Raw genomic sequence first — 15,290 nt, 5'->3', positions numbered from 1 at the left:
TGAGGTAAGTAAGAGAAAAGCACATTGGGAGGGCTGGGTCAGGAATGCCATTGGAAAATGCTTCTATTTATTGTGAAAAGTGAAATTCTGCAGAAAAAGGCGAACTTATCCTTTAAGTTGTTTAATTTACTATAATGATATGAAGGCAAGTTACATTGTCCATAGCAGCCAGTTACATTTCTGATTACTTATTTCAAAGAACAATAAATGTAGTCAGACTACTATGAGTTAAGACAACCTAGAGCTTGTTCAACATGATAAGGAACATTGTTAATAGACTCCATACCTCTGGTACCAGGACACTTTCATGTCTTCTGAGAAGTATTTCATGGAACAATGGAATCTAATTCCTTCTGGTGTGCAGTGGATTTTCAGCTCAGAAGCGGATGATCCTAAAAAAATGAATAAGAAACACTACATGATATCATGTCCTTTTATCCTTGCTTAGAAATGTTGTTTGGGAAGGCAGAAAAGCACAGTAGTTCTCTGGTAGGTTTAGCAAGAAGAGCTATTTTCGTCAATGCACAGATGTATCCTTTGTAAGCTTCAGTTATATTTGAAATAGTTTAAATAACTGACTTTGATGCATTTTTTGGACAGTCCTCCTTCAAGGATGCAGACAGCTAGAATAAGACATTATAGTTCTCAGTTTTTTTAGGGTATTATTCTTTCAAAACCACCTTATTTTTACATTGCTTTCTTAACAATGATCTTTCAAACACAACATGCCTTGGTGTGTATTTTTCTTTATAAAATGATAAACACTCAGTAATTTCAGTAATTATCTTTATAATAGACTTTATCTTCTGAGAGCCATAACAAGATATTTCAATGTGTCTGTATCTCCTAGCATTAGGAGATTATTAACATTATATATCACTATAGAAAAAAAATACGTAGTTTAATTGGGTTTTGGCAATGTAAATCACTTCTGCTACTTCACGCTCTCAGTGTTAACATAATGGTCATTCTGTGTTTTTAGTTACTTTAAATATGATTAAGAATGACAATATAATACACAATTTTCAAAAGTCAGTCCATAAACTTGCTTTGGCATATACTTTATGGAAATATGTAAAATGTATTTTCAACAAGAAACATAGAGGGGCAGATTCACATACATCCGCGTAAAATTGTGCGGGCGTAACGTATCTGATTTACGTTACGCCTCCGCAACTTACACGGGCAAGTGCTGTATTCTCAAAGCACTTGCTCCGTGAGTTGTGGCGGCATAGCGTAAATCGGCCGGCGTAATTCAAATTTGGATCAGGGGGCGTGTTTTATGTTAAACTACTGTGACCCGACGTGATTGACGTTTTTGTGGAACTGCGCATGCGCTGTCCGTGGAATTTCCCAGTGTGCATTGCTCCAAAGTATGCTGCAAGGACGTCATTGGTTTCGACGTGAACGTAAATGACGTCCAGCCCCATTCACGGACAACTTACACAAACGACGTAACTTTTTCAAATTTCGATGCGGGAACGACGGCAATACTTAACATTGGCTGCGCCTCATATAGCAGGGGCAACTTTACGCCGGGAAAAGCCTAACGTAAACGTCGTAACTTTACTGCGTCGGCCGCGCGTACGTTTGGGAATTCGCGTCTAGCTAATTTGCATACTCAAAAAATGCAGTTAAGATCCGCCTGTCGGATCTAATGGATATCTATGCGTAACTGATTCTAAGAATCAGGTGCATAGATACGACGGCGCAACTCGGAGATACGACAGCGTATCTGGAGATACGCAGTCGTATCTCGGTTGTGAATCTGGGCCTAAGTGTATATTACATGTTATCATAGAAACATTGCAAATCCATATCCGTATGGCTGGGGTGTGCATCTTATAGGTTGTTTTCCTAATGGGGTCTCAGAGTTCTGTAGATTTTCTCCAGTCCCATTTATATTTGATGCATTAGCAACTGTTTTGGGCTTTATCTTATTTTAGCTTCACAAACAATAGCAATCTAACACCTCCATCCTACTGTATAAATATAGTTCTTCTGGCAATAAATCACCGAACTGTCAACTGTCCTTTTGATCAAGTTACTGACAGCTAACTTCTGACAGAGTGCTTTCAAGTGCACCTGTGCCAAGGCCATGGACATTATATTATTTATGTATTTGTAATATGTGGAAAAAAGAACTTTAATACAAGCCATTTCTGGTCTCTTTAGAAGCATGTAATGTGAAGTAATTAATTCTTAAAGATTCTTGAATCCCTCAATGTAGACTCCAAAATCTAATTCTAGTCAGTTTCTAACATCTGCTATGTCTTTACAATGAAAGGTTGGCATGCTACCAAGATTCCGCTTAAATATAAAGTAGAATGCAAAAAGGTTTCTGATTTCTGGGCCTTTGTTGTGAATTTATCTACAATGCCTATATTTTCAAAGTGATCAATGGCTTGTTTTAAAGTGCTTTCACTGCTTCAGAATATATAAAGAGTTTAATATGCATAGCCTAGGAACACTATTAAATGAATACAGCTATAAATAGACCTGTATACGCTGACAATTAAAACTAGTGATAAGAAGATCAGTTTACTCAAACTAAGATCCACAGCAAATCAGATTGGATATTCATAACTGGTAAATGGCTTATTTGGACCACTTTATGTGTGGGAACTGTCAATGGGGAACCCACATACCAAAACAAATATTGGATTTCTATGAATCACATAGATCCTTGTAGGGTTATTATCAGTCTCTACTCCTCCAAATCAGTGACAGGGAGTTATGCCCTGTACACACGATCGGTTCGTCTGATGAAAGCGGACCGATGGACCGTTTTCATCAGACGAACCGATCATGTGTGGGCCCCATCAGTCTTTTTCCCATCAGTGAAAAAAAATAGAACCTGTTTTAAAATTTTCGTATGGTTAAAAAAACGATAGGAAAAAACGATCGTCTGTGGGGAAATCCATTGGTCAAAAATCCATGCATGCTCAGAATCAAGTCGACGCATGCTCGGAAGCATTGAACTTCATTTTCCTCAGCACGTCATTTTTTTTTTGTCACCGCGTTGGACACGATCGGATTTTTAACCGATGGTGTATAGGCAAGACTGATGAAAGTCAGCTTCATCGGATATCTGATGAAAAAATCCATCGGTTCATTTTCATCAGATGAATGAACCGATCGTGTGTACAGGGCATAAGTGATATTCTGGCATGAATAAAAAAAAATATAAGCCATAGCTGAACCATTCACCACATCTAAACCTAACTCAATGTGTATCCTAACAGTGTTCTTCTATTGCATCAGGCAGGACTATAGAATGTATCTTGAGAAACTATTTTATTCTTTTAGTAACGTAGCAATATGTAATATGTAGCCAGGTAAAATCATATGGGACTACTTTCTGAAAAGTAATGTAAAGAAAATAGAAACAAAACGTGTAGCTGCCTCTAATGAGCCATAAGGTGTCATCTTTCAAAAGAAAATAGAAATCCTATTGGATGTTGTTGATATATCATTATTTCAATTTCACGCTATTTATGGCTAAAATAGTTCCTACATTTCTCTATAATGTACTTTTGAACAACTCAGCATCTCAATAGACTATTTTGTTGACAATTTACGTGTGCTTACTCTGCCTTCCCAGCCTGCACATGTGTATATCTCCTTGAAAAACTGAACATAAAAATACACATTAGTCAGCAAGACTTTCATAATACAGATGCACTAAGGAGCATTAGCATATTCATTTTTAGACCCAGTAAAAGAAAATTTAAAATGAGGTAAAACACTTTCAAATTCATTTTGAGCGAGAGCTTTGCAATTACTCAGGGGAGGCTGAGAATGGAAGGAAGAAAATTAAAAAGATAAGATACAGTTTATATTCAAGTGTCTACGGAACCGGTATTGCAATAAAGGTTTGTCTTCTACAATTGCTAACAGACTGAAGGGTATTAAGGCTTTTTAAAATCTATTATGCAATATCAAAGTCAAATGTGGATCATGACTTACAAAATGTCATATGTTGCACAATATACAACACAGAATACAAATCCAGAGGCAGCAAAACCAGCTGTCTCTTTTATTTTAACAGAAAATAACCAAATACATGCAGTCACTCCAAAACTATGGCTTCCATTTGTGCTCTTATTGCTATGAAACTAAACAAACAGACATCCAATTAGCTATGGCTAGCCACTTATCATTTAAATGTTCTATTGCCCTGTAGTACCCTTTTGGCTTTTATGTGGGGCTCCAAGTGTCAGTTTGTTATAGTTATAATATAGACAATTTACCCCAAAAAGAGATATTTATTGTGAGATTGCACTGGAATCAAGCACTCATTTAGTCAGGTTTGGATCGCAGCTTATGATAGCCCATGAAATAGTTACTACTTTAGTAGATTACACTCCAAGCCTATGGTGGGTCTTCCAATTAAAGAAGTTTAACGCTTTATGGTAATGATTCCTTACCAGAATTCACCAGTAGGTGATATGACCCAATAAAAATCAAATCTTGTGCGCTTATCCTCTGCTCAATACGGATGTACTTCAATCTACCCCCATCTTTAGGAAACCTTCAATGGTTATATATAGGAGGCGGACATAAATGGAGGGGGGAAAATAGGGAAGTTTGGGACTTTATATGAGGCAAAGGACTTGTAGGTCCAGCGTCTCCATCTCTGTATAGCAATTAAGCTAGAAGGCAGGTTGGGACTTTAAATGAAGCATGCACCTAAAAGAGTGATAACGGACAATGGGTGTCTGACCAGTAAAATGAATGTTGCAACTGTACTCAGACTTGTCCGGCCAGCTTGCAGCCCATCTCGCTACCAATTAGACCCGCAGGCGATCTGTAAGTTGTGGGATATGTTCTTATAATGTCCCACACTAGTCTATATTGTTTCGACCTTCTTCCCCCTATACACACACACCCCCTTAGTTCATCTAAGACCCTGTACAACAGTATATAAATCTTATCAATTTCAGATACACATCAGCATCAGCTCCTGATGAGTGGAGAGTTCCACAAAACGCGTTGAGCTATTTCAATGCTATTATCATGTACCACATGGGATAATCTTACTATTTTTAAGTGTATTATGCTGTAACAATCATGACATATATATGGTTATCATGTGATATATGGATTAATCTGCCTGACATTTTTTTATTCTATTATCATGTACTGCAATTATGTTATGCTATAATATACTTTATGTATATATATGAAATACATTTTATTATTATGTATTATGGTCCTGTGTGCTGGGTACAGAGATTCAGCTAGTACAGTTGCAACATTCATTTTACTGGTCAGACACCCATTGTCCGTTATCACTCTTTTGGGTGCATGCTTCATTTAAAGTCCCAACCTTCCTTCTAGCTTAATAAATAAATAGGAGGCGGCCCAGTGCTATTTTTCCACGTTCCTCAACTATAAACCAGCTTCACAGTCCAAAAAGTAGATGGTGGCCCTGGATGATGTCTGAACAAACATGGTACCATCTTTCTTATTCTAGTTTTGGTCTGGCAGATTTAGGTCTAAAACAGCCAGGCCAGTTCAAAAGCAAGAAAGACAGCACCATCTTTGTTCAGTCCTAAAGCTGCTAAACCAGAGCAAGAACAAGAAAGATGGCACCATCTTTGTTCAAGAATCATCCAGGGTCACCATCTACTTTTTGAAATGAGATGCCAGTTCAGTGATAGTTGAGGAATGTGGAAAAATTGGGCTGGGACGCTTCCTACATATAACTATTAAAAGATTCCTTAGAATGGAGGTGGATTTAGGTAGATCTGTATTGAGCAGAGAATAATACCACTTCTGGTATATAATACCATGTTTAAAGGGAAAGCCCATAAGACCTGATTTTTATTGGGTCAAAAGACAAGGTGAGAGTATTGAAATGATGGTGATGGGTTTTGCACAACACATGGTGGAAGTGATATTACAGTGAGTCACAAGTCGTGGCAGAAAAAATAAAGTGTTTATGTTGCAAGTGGAAGATAATAATTATAGACACTTACATTGATAATTGAAGAACTTTTATTGACTATATTTTATGGACATGCACAGTTGCTTTTGCATTTTTTTTATATTGGAAACATAATTTGTGACATAATGTGGCAACACATAGGGTGTATGCAGCATTACGTGGAATATAACTATACTATACATTTATATATTTTTATATATATATATATATATATATATATATATATATATATATATATATATACACAGGTTTCTTGAGGTATCATAGTGATTGCACACGTGTGTGTGTGTGTATATATATATATATATATATATATATATATATATATATATATATATATATATATATATATATATATATATATATATATATACATATATATATATATATACATATACAAAAAACTGGTTTTGAGGCAGTCATGGATGTTGTAGAGTTCCGATCTTCCTCCTCTACAAGACCCATGAGTGCCTCTAAACCAGTTTTGAATTCATACAGATTTCTTTAGGGGTGAGCACCTGGGCATTTACTTCAAGCATAGAGTGCCATGGCTACCCTTGGAACTATATATATACAGAACAATATTTGCTATTGTCTTCCTGATTCTCCTCCCAGCCAATCAGGAAGCAGGTACTGAGGCCTGATTGGCCAGGGAGTCTTAGGACTCCCAAACTGGCCAATCGTAACCCAGGACACACTTCCTGCTCAGCACGGAGGAGAAGCAATGGCCCAGCTCTTCATTCCCCCTGCCTCCTATGTTGAGCTTAGTCTTGACCGCTTTACCGTCTGTCATCCATCTTTCGCGCGGGGGGGAGGGGGTTACTTGCGACAATCGCTGCCTTCCCGTCCATCTCCCTGGGGGGGGGGTGGATGGCGATGGTTTGCCGACCCCCGCAGTAAATGTTTAGCACCAGTGGCTACTGTCATAGTGTATATCCAAATACTTTATGGTTAATTTATTTAAGCTCATAACAGTAACGGACAAATCAGTATGATGACCGGATGAATCAGTGAATTGCAAACAAACCATTCTATCCAATCAAATGTATACATACAGATTTGTCCGTGTTCAAGGTATCAATCGACAATACATCTTGACTGCTTGGATTTCTAAATGTCATAGTTCTCTGCAATATTGTAAATACTTAATAGAATCCAAAAGTTATGAATCATGAACTCCAGTGTCTTGATCATACTTACTAATTAACTTAAAAGCCAAGGGATGTGTGAGGCCAAAGACCTTCTGGGGTGGATTTACTAAAACTGGAGAGTCCAAAATCTGGTGCAGTTCTGCATACAAATCAATCAGCTTCCAGATTTTTTTTTGTCAAAGCTATGGCTGGCCATACACTATACAATTTTCTTGTTCAACTTTCCTTTAAATTTACCAAAACCATATAATAGGAGGTCAAACCTAAACCCTTTCAATTTGTATGTAATCAGGCAGGCCCTTGCACTACATAGTTGAAGGTAAATCTAAAGGAAATTTAATAAGAAAATTGTATGGTGTATGACTAGCCTAATTCAAACAAGCTGAAGATAGAAGCTAAATGGTTACCATGCACAGCTGCACCAGATTTTGCACTCTCCGATTTTAGTAAATCGACCCATCTGTGCTTAGAGAGACTGCTTGTTAAAAGAGGTGTTGCCATAAATACCTAACTATTCTCTCTTAGCACATCTGACTTAAGGGAAGACATAAAAATGCTGTTCAGCTCTTGGCTATCAGAACTGTGTGAATGATCTGAGGGCAATAAGATAATAAATTGTACTTCTCTGTGAGAAAAAAGTAAAGGCTAAACTCTTCCTTGGAAAATTACTTCCTGTGCCTACAGAGTTGTATATCTGCAATGAAAAAGACACTGCTACTTCTGACTGCTACTCATCAAAGATTTGTAGTGATATTTGGTGCTGTAATTACTGTGCTGCTTGCTGAAAGAAAAGCTGTACACGAATGCCTGCACTGCATGCATCTCCTCATTTCTGCCTCTGCTTCATCCATTCTGTGAATCTATGCTTCCTAAACTTCTTCTGCTATTGGCTGGACATTTACCAGTTTTCAGCTCTCTATTTATCAGGGGTTAGTCTTTACTACAGGAGCCACCCCTACACAAAGACACAGTGAAGAGCAAAGCATAGTATGCTGGTAAGGATTAGCTTTAGGAATCATATAGGTAATATTGGTGCCCAGTCATTTGCCCTATGTTTGCCATATTTGGACACTGCTACCAGAGACCAGGTCCTCTTTCACTGCATCTAATAGACAACTGACTTTAGTAAACATGTGAAAATACTTTGACTAGTGCCATGAGTAGCCCTTATGTACACATGTTTACAAATAAATAAATTACGTAACTATTTATATTCTCAAAGGTTTTTACTGAGCTATCATTGCATGGAGCCTTATCATTCCACTGGTGACCCCTAAAATGGACTGCCTATTGATGTATTTTGCTTGAGTGCTTTTTGCTTAATCATATGTAAATGGAATACGAAAGAAATATTGCCTTACCACTGACTTTGCTCATTCCAAGAATAATGTCTTCATACACTGGGGAGAGAAAAAGCATTTATAAACACAGAAACTCAAAAGAAAAGATAAATACATACATAAGAGCCAGAACAATATGGTGCAAACACATCTACAGAAGGGCAATTTCCTTTTTAATCACGCACATGATGGCATGACATGCAATAAAGTCCCACATTATTCATCTTCATTCAAATCTTGTGTATAAAATGCCAGATTAGTTATTTGACTTTGTTTACACAGCAGAATTATAATTGCTGCTCTAAAATGTTTAGTGAGGTAAATGTTTATAGAAATATAGTTTTTGCTGTAGTGTATGCTTAGTAAAATGTTGCATATATTGTTGGGATGGAAACTGCATATATAAATTTATTATTTTTTATGATATGAACTGTAATGCATAGTAATGTCAAATACTATACTAGCGTTACCATCTTTCATTATATAAATATACCATACATTTCATGTGTGTAAAGATTGCAATCATTCTATGTACACATAAAATACACATTGAGGTTGATTTGCTTAAACTGGTATATATTTGACAGGGTTAAATGAGTGGGATTGCTGAGAATTAATAACTTAAAATTCCTCTTCACAGATATTGTCATGCAAATTAGATTTTTAAAAAAACTTTCTGTAGTTTAATGAGAAATCTAATGAACATAGGGCAGCCTATGAGAAGTTAGCTTTTGGAAAAAGAGCACAATTACCATATTTATTGGCGTATAGCACACACTTTTTTCCCTTGAAGACAGAAGGTAAACAGTGCCTGCGTGTTATACACCACAATTTTTTTTTTACTAATGGTGTGGGCAGTCTGCCCCTTCCCATACACTGCTCCTCCTGTGTCAGTGTCATTGTAAAACATAGCTTGTAAATATCTCAATAGCTCAGTTTATTCTGGCTGCTCTCTTCCTCCCGCTCCTCTTTAGATTGGTGGAGGAGAGCGGTCACATGACCATATATGTAACACCAGAGGAGAGCAGTCATGTGACCAGGTCAGTGAAAAAACTGAGCTAATGAGGTATATGGAGGCTTTGTTTTACAATGAGTGACACAGCAGTAGCAGTGTAGAAGGGGCTGGCAGTGATTTTTTCTTACTGTAGAGTATGCTTATGGTGCTGTTCCAGAAGACTGGGGTATCCTGGGAGTGCAGGGGAAGGGGGCTGTGTACTGTGCAGGGGGAGGGGGCTGTGAACTGGATGGGGGCTGTGCAGTGGGGAGGGGGGCTGTATACTGGATGGAGGGCTATGTACTGGATGGGGGGCTGTGTACTGTGCAGGGGAAAGGGGGGCTGTGTACTGGATGGGGGGGCTGTGCACTGGTTGGGGGTCTGTGTACTGTGCAGGGGGAGGGGGCTCTGTACTGGATGGGGGGCTGTGTACTGTGCATGGGGAGGGGGAATGTGTACTGTAAAGGGGACTGTGAAAACATGTTGTCCTTAAATTTCCCTCTTAAAATTGGGGTGCGTGTTATAAACTGATAAATACGGTAATTAAATGAATTACAGCATGTCAAATTTAAAGTTGAATTCTATTATCTTGCCATGCCATGTCATCACACAATACAAAAGTAACACGGCTATCCTGTTAGGTATGCTATAAAGTAATGGGAGTTTTAGGGAGATACTATACAAATTATAGACCAGAAAAACATTTATTATTCTTATCAACAGCACCTAAATATTCCCTGCTTACTACTTGCCAGAACTTATGAAAATATGATGTAGCTACAAAACTAACTCCTGACTTATGTTTACATAGGCATCTTTGGTACTAGCAGCTCTTAAAATTGTTCATAATGTGCTAGGCACAAGCTCCCAAACCATATCTACAGTATATATAGGATAAGCATCAAACAAAATGTATTTGGAGTGGGTGATAACATATAAAATGGATCCTGCAACACACTTTTCTGTTTTAGCTTCCAAAAAGCTACCAAAAGGTTTCATCAAAAGTTGTTGTGTTTTTTGTTTTGTTTTTATATATATATATATATATATATATATATATATATATATATATATTATATATATTTTACTGTTTATAGAACTACAGTCTAAAGACATATAAATTCATGCAGCAGCTTATTGTACCCATGCACAGGGTACCCGCATTGAGCGGTACACTGCCAACATGCATTATATATATATATGTGTGTGTGTGTGTGTTACTTCTTTTCATAAAAAATGACATAATAAATACATATTTACTTTTTCCAGATAGTTCAAGAATAGACACATCTTGGCCTCTGTCATCTTTTAGTGTTGCTTTGTATTCACCTTGATCTTTTTTTGTCAACTGTAAAGAAATAACATTTGTCAACTGTTTTTATTTTACATTTAGAATCATCATAAAAAGAAATAGACTACTCATCTGTACACCTATAGAAAAAACAGTATTGAGCTGTCTGTAAACAAGCTTATGGCCCAATATACAGAACACAGCAAGGGTTTGATTTTAAAATATTACCTTAGGAATGCGGAATATGCACACTCCGTGTTCCAGGTCAGGAGCATCCGATGCTTCTGTTGGTATCTCATCCTTGTACCATTTAAACACTGTTTCCTTCTTTATATTTGCCACCTGTAAAATTAAAATAAAATTGCATGTATTTAATCCAGACACTGCCATTTCCTCCCACAACCCAAAAACATATAGGTAGATTCACTTGTCTTTCTTCCAGGTACTCCTGTTTCCTCCCGTAACCCAAAAATGTACCGGAAAAGTTACTGATGTCTGATAAAAGTGCACCTAATTTGTGTTTAAGTGTGTTTCTGATTGTGGTAGGAACAATACACTGTAATCTACTTCAGGTAGGTGTTATATAAATGCAGGAAATAAAGAATGTTTCCAGAGAGAAACTGTAAAGCCTCGTACACACGGGCCAGAATCTTGCCAGGAAAAAACTTTGTTTTTCCTGACAAGATTCTTGGCAAGAATCTCTTGCTGCCCGAGTGTACAGACACTCCTTTCAAAAGAACCGTGGTTATTTTGGAAGGCAAGAACACGTGACGTCATTGCGTACGACGAGCATGCGCTCGTTACATTCAATGCCGTCGCCGCCATCTTGCTGCACCCTACCTATGTCTAGGAAGCTACCGCGCATGTGTTGAAGTAATTTCGAGCATGCACGGGTTTCCACGGCAACAGGTAAGTATACACACTCTCGGGTTTCTCGGCAGGAAGTACCGTATTTATCGGCGTATAACACAAACTTTTTTTTTTACTGAAAACAGAGGGTAAACAGTGCCTGCGTGTTATACGCCGATATCATGTTTTACCAATGGGGCGGGGATCAGGCGGTCTGCCCCCCATGGCCCTGGAACAGCGCTCCCTGCATAGGCTAAAGTTGAGAAAAAAAAGTCACTTGCCAGCCCCTTCTACACCGCTCCTCCTGTGTCAGTGTCATTGTAAAAGGAAGCTTGTAAATATCTCTATAGCTGAGTTTTTTCTTGCTGCTCTCCTCCTCCTCTGAGTGTAGCTTTGATTGGAGGAGGATAGCGGTCACATGACCATCTGTGCAACATCAGAGGAGATCAGTCATGTGACCAGGTCAGTGAAAAAAAATGGAGCTATTGAGGTATATGGAAGCTTTGTTTTGCAATGGGAGTGACCCATGAGGAGCAGTGTGGAAGGGGCTGACAGTGATTTTTTTTTACTTAACTGTAGAGAATGCTGGCAGCACTGTCCCAGGAGACTGGGGGTTTTCTGGGAGCACAGGGGGGCTGTGTACTGGATGGGAGGGATGTATAATGAATGGGGGGATGTATAATGGATGGGGGATGTATAATTCATGGGGATTGTATACTGGGGATGGGGGCTGTATAATGGATGGGGGGATGTATAATGGATAGGGGGGATTTATAATGGATGGGGGGCTGTGTACTGGGGAGGGGGGCTGTGTACTGGATGGGGGGATGTATAATGGATGGGGGGCTGTGTACTGTATAGGGGGATGTGTACTGGATGGGGGAATGTATAATGGACGGGAGCTGTATACTTCGGAGGGGGGCTGTATAATGGAGGAGGGTGATGTACTGGATGGGGGGGACGTATAATGAATGGGGGGGGCTGTGCACTGGGTAGGTGGGCTGTGTACTGTAAAGAGGGCTGTGAAAACATTGTATCCTTAAACCCCCCTCTTAAAATTGGGGTACGTGTTATACGCCGATAAATACGGTAATTTCCTGCCTCTGCCAAAATGGTTTTCTCCACACAGAGACACAGTACACAACATAGCTTTAATGGGAAAAGATCGGCTGTAGGGAGACCACAAGCAATACTGGTGACCAGTCCTTTGCCATTGGCCTGTCTTTTTCAACTCAGCTACCAGAGTTCAGTTCCTCTTAAATACCAACTAACAAAATACAATGGTTTCCATATATAGTGCCTTGAAAAAGTATTCAAACCCCTTGACATTTTCCTCATTTTGTCATGTTACAACCAAAACATTTAAATGTATTGTATTGGGATTGTATGCGATAGACCAACAAAAAGTGGCAAAGCAATTGGGAAGTGGAAGGAAAATGATAAATGGTTTTTAAAATGTTTTACAAATAAATATCTGAAAAGTGTGGCGTGCATTTGTATTCAGCCCCCTTTACTCTGACCCCTAACTAAAATATAGTGAAACAAATTGCCATCAGAATTGACCTAATTAGTAAATAGAGTCCACCTCTGTGTAATTTAATCTCAGTATAAATACAGCTGTTCTGTGAAGCCCTCATAGATTTGTTAAAGGCCCTTAGGGAACCAACAGCATCATGAAGGCCAAGGAACACACCAGACAGGTCAGGGATAAAGTTGTGTAGAACTTTAAAGCAGGGTTAGGTTATAAAAAAAAATTCCCAAGCTTTGAACATCTCACAGAGATTCATCCATCATCCAAAAATGGAAAGAATATGGCACAACTGCAAACCTACCAAGAAATAGCTGTCCACCTAAACTGCTCAGGTGGGAGACTATAACAAAGAAAGCCATTATTGAAAGAAAGCCATAAGAAGTCCTGTTTTCAGTTTGTGAGAAGCCATGTGAGGGACACAGCAAACATGTGGAAGAAGGTGCTCTGGTTAGATGAGATTAAAATTGAACTTGTTGGCCTTGTGTGGTGGAAAACTAACACTGCACATCACCCTGAACACGCCATCCCCACCATGAAACATGGTGGTGGCAGCATCATGTTGTGGGGATGTTTTACTTCAGAAGGGTCAGGGAAGCTGGTCAGAGTTCATGGGAAGATGGATGCAGCCAAATACAGGGCAATCTTAGAAGAAGATCCTGTTAGAGTCTGCAAAAGACTTGAGACTGGGGCAGAGGTTCGCCTTCCAGCAGGACAATAACCCTAAACATACAGCCAGAGCTACAACGGAATGGTTCAGATTAAAGGGAATTCATGTGTTAGAATAGTCCAATAAAAGCCCAAACCCAAATCTAATTAAAAATCTGTGGCAAGACTTGAAAATTGCTGTTCATAGATGCTCTCCATCCAAAGAGAGCTGATTAGCAAGAAGCGTTCAACAGACTGAGACAGACGACACTGCATTATGGTAATTGTAGTCCAGAGAAGAGATTCTACTGTGGAAGTCAAGAGTTTTTGAATTACATTCCCCAAAGAGAGACTGTCAGAGAAAATGCTGCATTTTCCCGGACTGTATTGGTTACAATCAGTGAACATCTCTGTCCAGTGTGCTTTGCTTGTTGCAGACTGAGCCCTTTAGGAACTGACTATACAGTTATCTAATAGCTTTATTCCCTACCTACAAGTTTTACTGGACTGTACTGATATTCACCACTGGGAAAATTGGGCCCCAACACTAGCTGGCTGAAGAAATTGGACAAAGGACTGTCTTCCCCATAGCTGCTCCACAGAGGCCTTTGCCAGTTGCTTATTCCAAGAGGTACCTCTAAGGGGACATTGCACCATATCCTAACCATTCTCCTAGAGTGCACTCTATACCAGTTATAGTATTATATTTCTTTCAACAGGAGGTCTATCAATTCCCCCCTATCATAATACAGGATAGGAGAATATAAAGCTGAATAGCACTCAACAAAATGTTGCATAACAGCCTCAGAGTCTCAGAGCGTATACATGGTACACTGACCGGAGCCCTCTGATCTGCCAACAGCATTGCCAATAACGTACCATTTTTGTTCCCATTTTCAAACAGTGATTCAGCTCTAAGAAGCAATGTAGTGTGCACAAGGTTTGTGTCAAACAAAGCAAGCTGATGCTTAGCTCCCTCCAAGGATGCAAAAGTGGCATCCGCGTATTCCACCTCCAGCGTACGCTCTTCAGACTGCAACCTCTCCCTTTCCGCAGAATTTTCTTTACAGACAGCCTTGATGGCAGATACATATATATTGCCCTCTCATTACCGCCTTGAAAATGTCCCAAACTACCATATCTGCAGCAGAGGAGGAATTGTCATCCCAGAACTCAGACATAGGTACTTTTACTTGTTGTGTCACCTGCTCCACCTGCATCCAACCAGGCGATAACCGCCATGCTCTTCCTCCAATCCTAGCCGCCAACGAAAGGGTTATCAACAGAGGGTTCAGTTATATTATTCTTAACCACACTGCAGTTATTTCTTATAAGTACTGTTTATTGCTGACTAATGAGTTGATTTCAGTCTAGTAATACAGCCCTTTATTTTAAGTTACTTTGGCATAGTGATTATACTGTCTAGTAGACTGTGTCTGAATCTACCTTTTATCTGCTCATGTATGTTTATACCACCATTTACTCTAAACCATACTAATATTATTGATTTAATTTACCACTATATAGTCTTGTGTC

At 38.9% G+C, this 15,290-nt stretch overlaps 1 protein-coding gene across 2 annotated transcripts in view; it reads right to left on the bottom strand.

Annotated features, from left to right (window-relative positions):
* Positions 1-15,290, bottom strand: part of MYOM2 (myomesin 2) — a 218,157-nt gene that overhangs the window by 28,477 nt on the left and 174,390 nt on the right. For both annotated transcript variants that reach the window (XM_040349806.1, XM_040349807.1), the window contains 4 exons: positions 10,958-11,071; positions 10,699-10,786; positions 8,466-8,504; positions 287-392 (listed from right to left, as the gene is read on the bottom strand). In XM_040349806.1, the coding sequence (XP_040205740.1) occupies positions 287-392; positions 8,466-8,504; positions 10,699-10,786; positions 10,958-11,071 (347 nt within the window). The remainder of the gene's footprint in view (positions 1-286; positions 393-8,465; positions 8,505-10,698; positions 10,787-10,957; positions 11,072-15,290) is intronic.

The sequence above is a fragment of the Rana temporaria genome, chromosome 4 (assembly GCF_905171775.1).
Source record: "Rana temporaria chromosome 4, aRanTem1.1, whole genome shotgun sequence".
NCBI lineage: Eukaryota > Metazoa > Chordata > Amphibia > Anura > Ranidae > Rana > Rana temporaria.
This window is presented reverse-complemented; position numbering and strand designations above follow the sequence as displayed.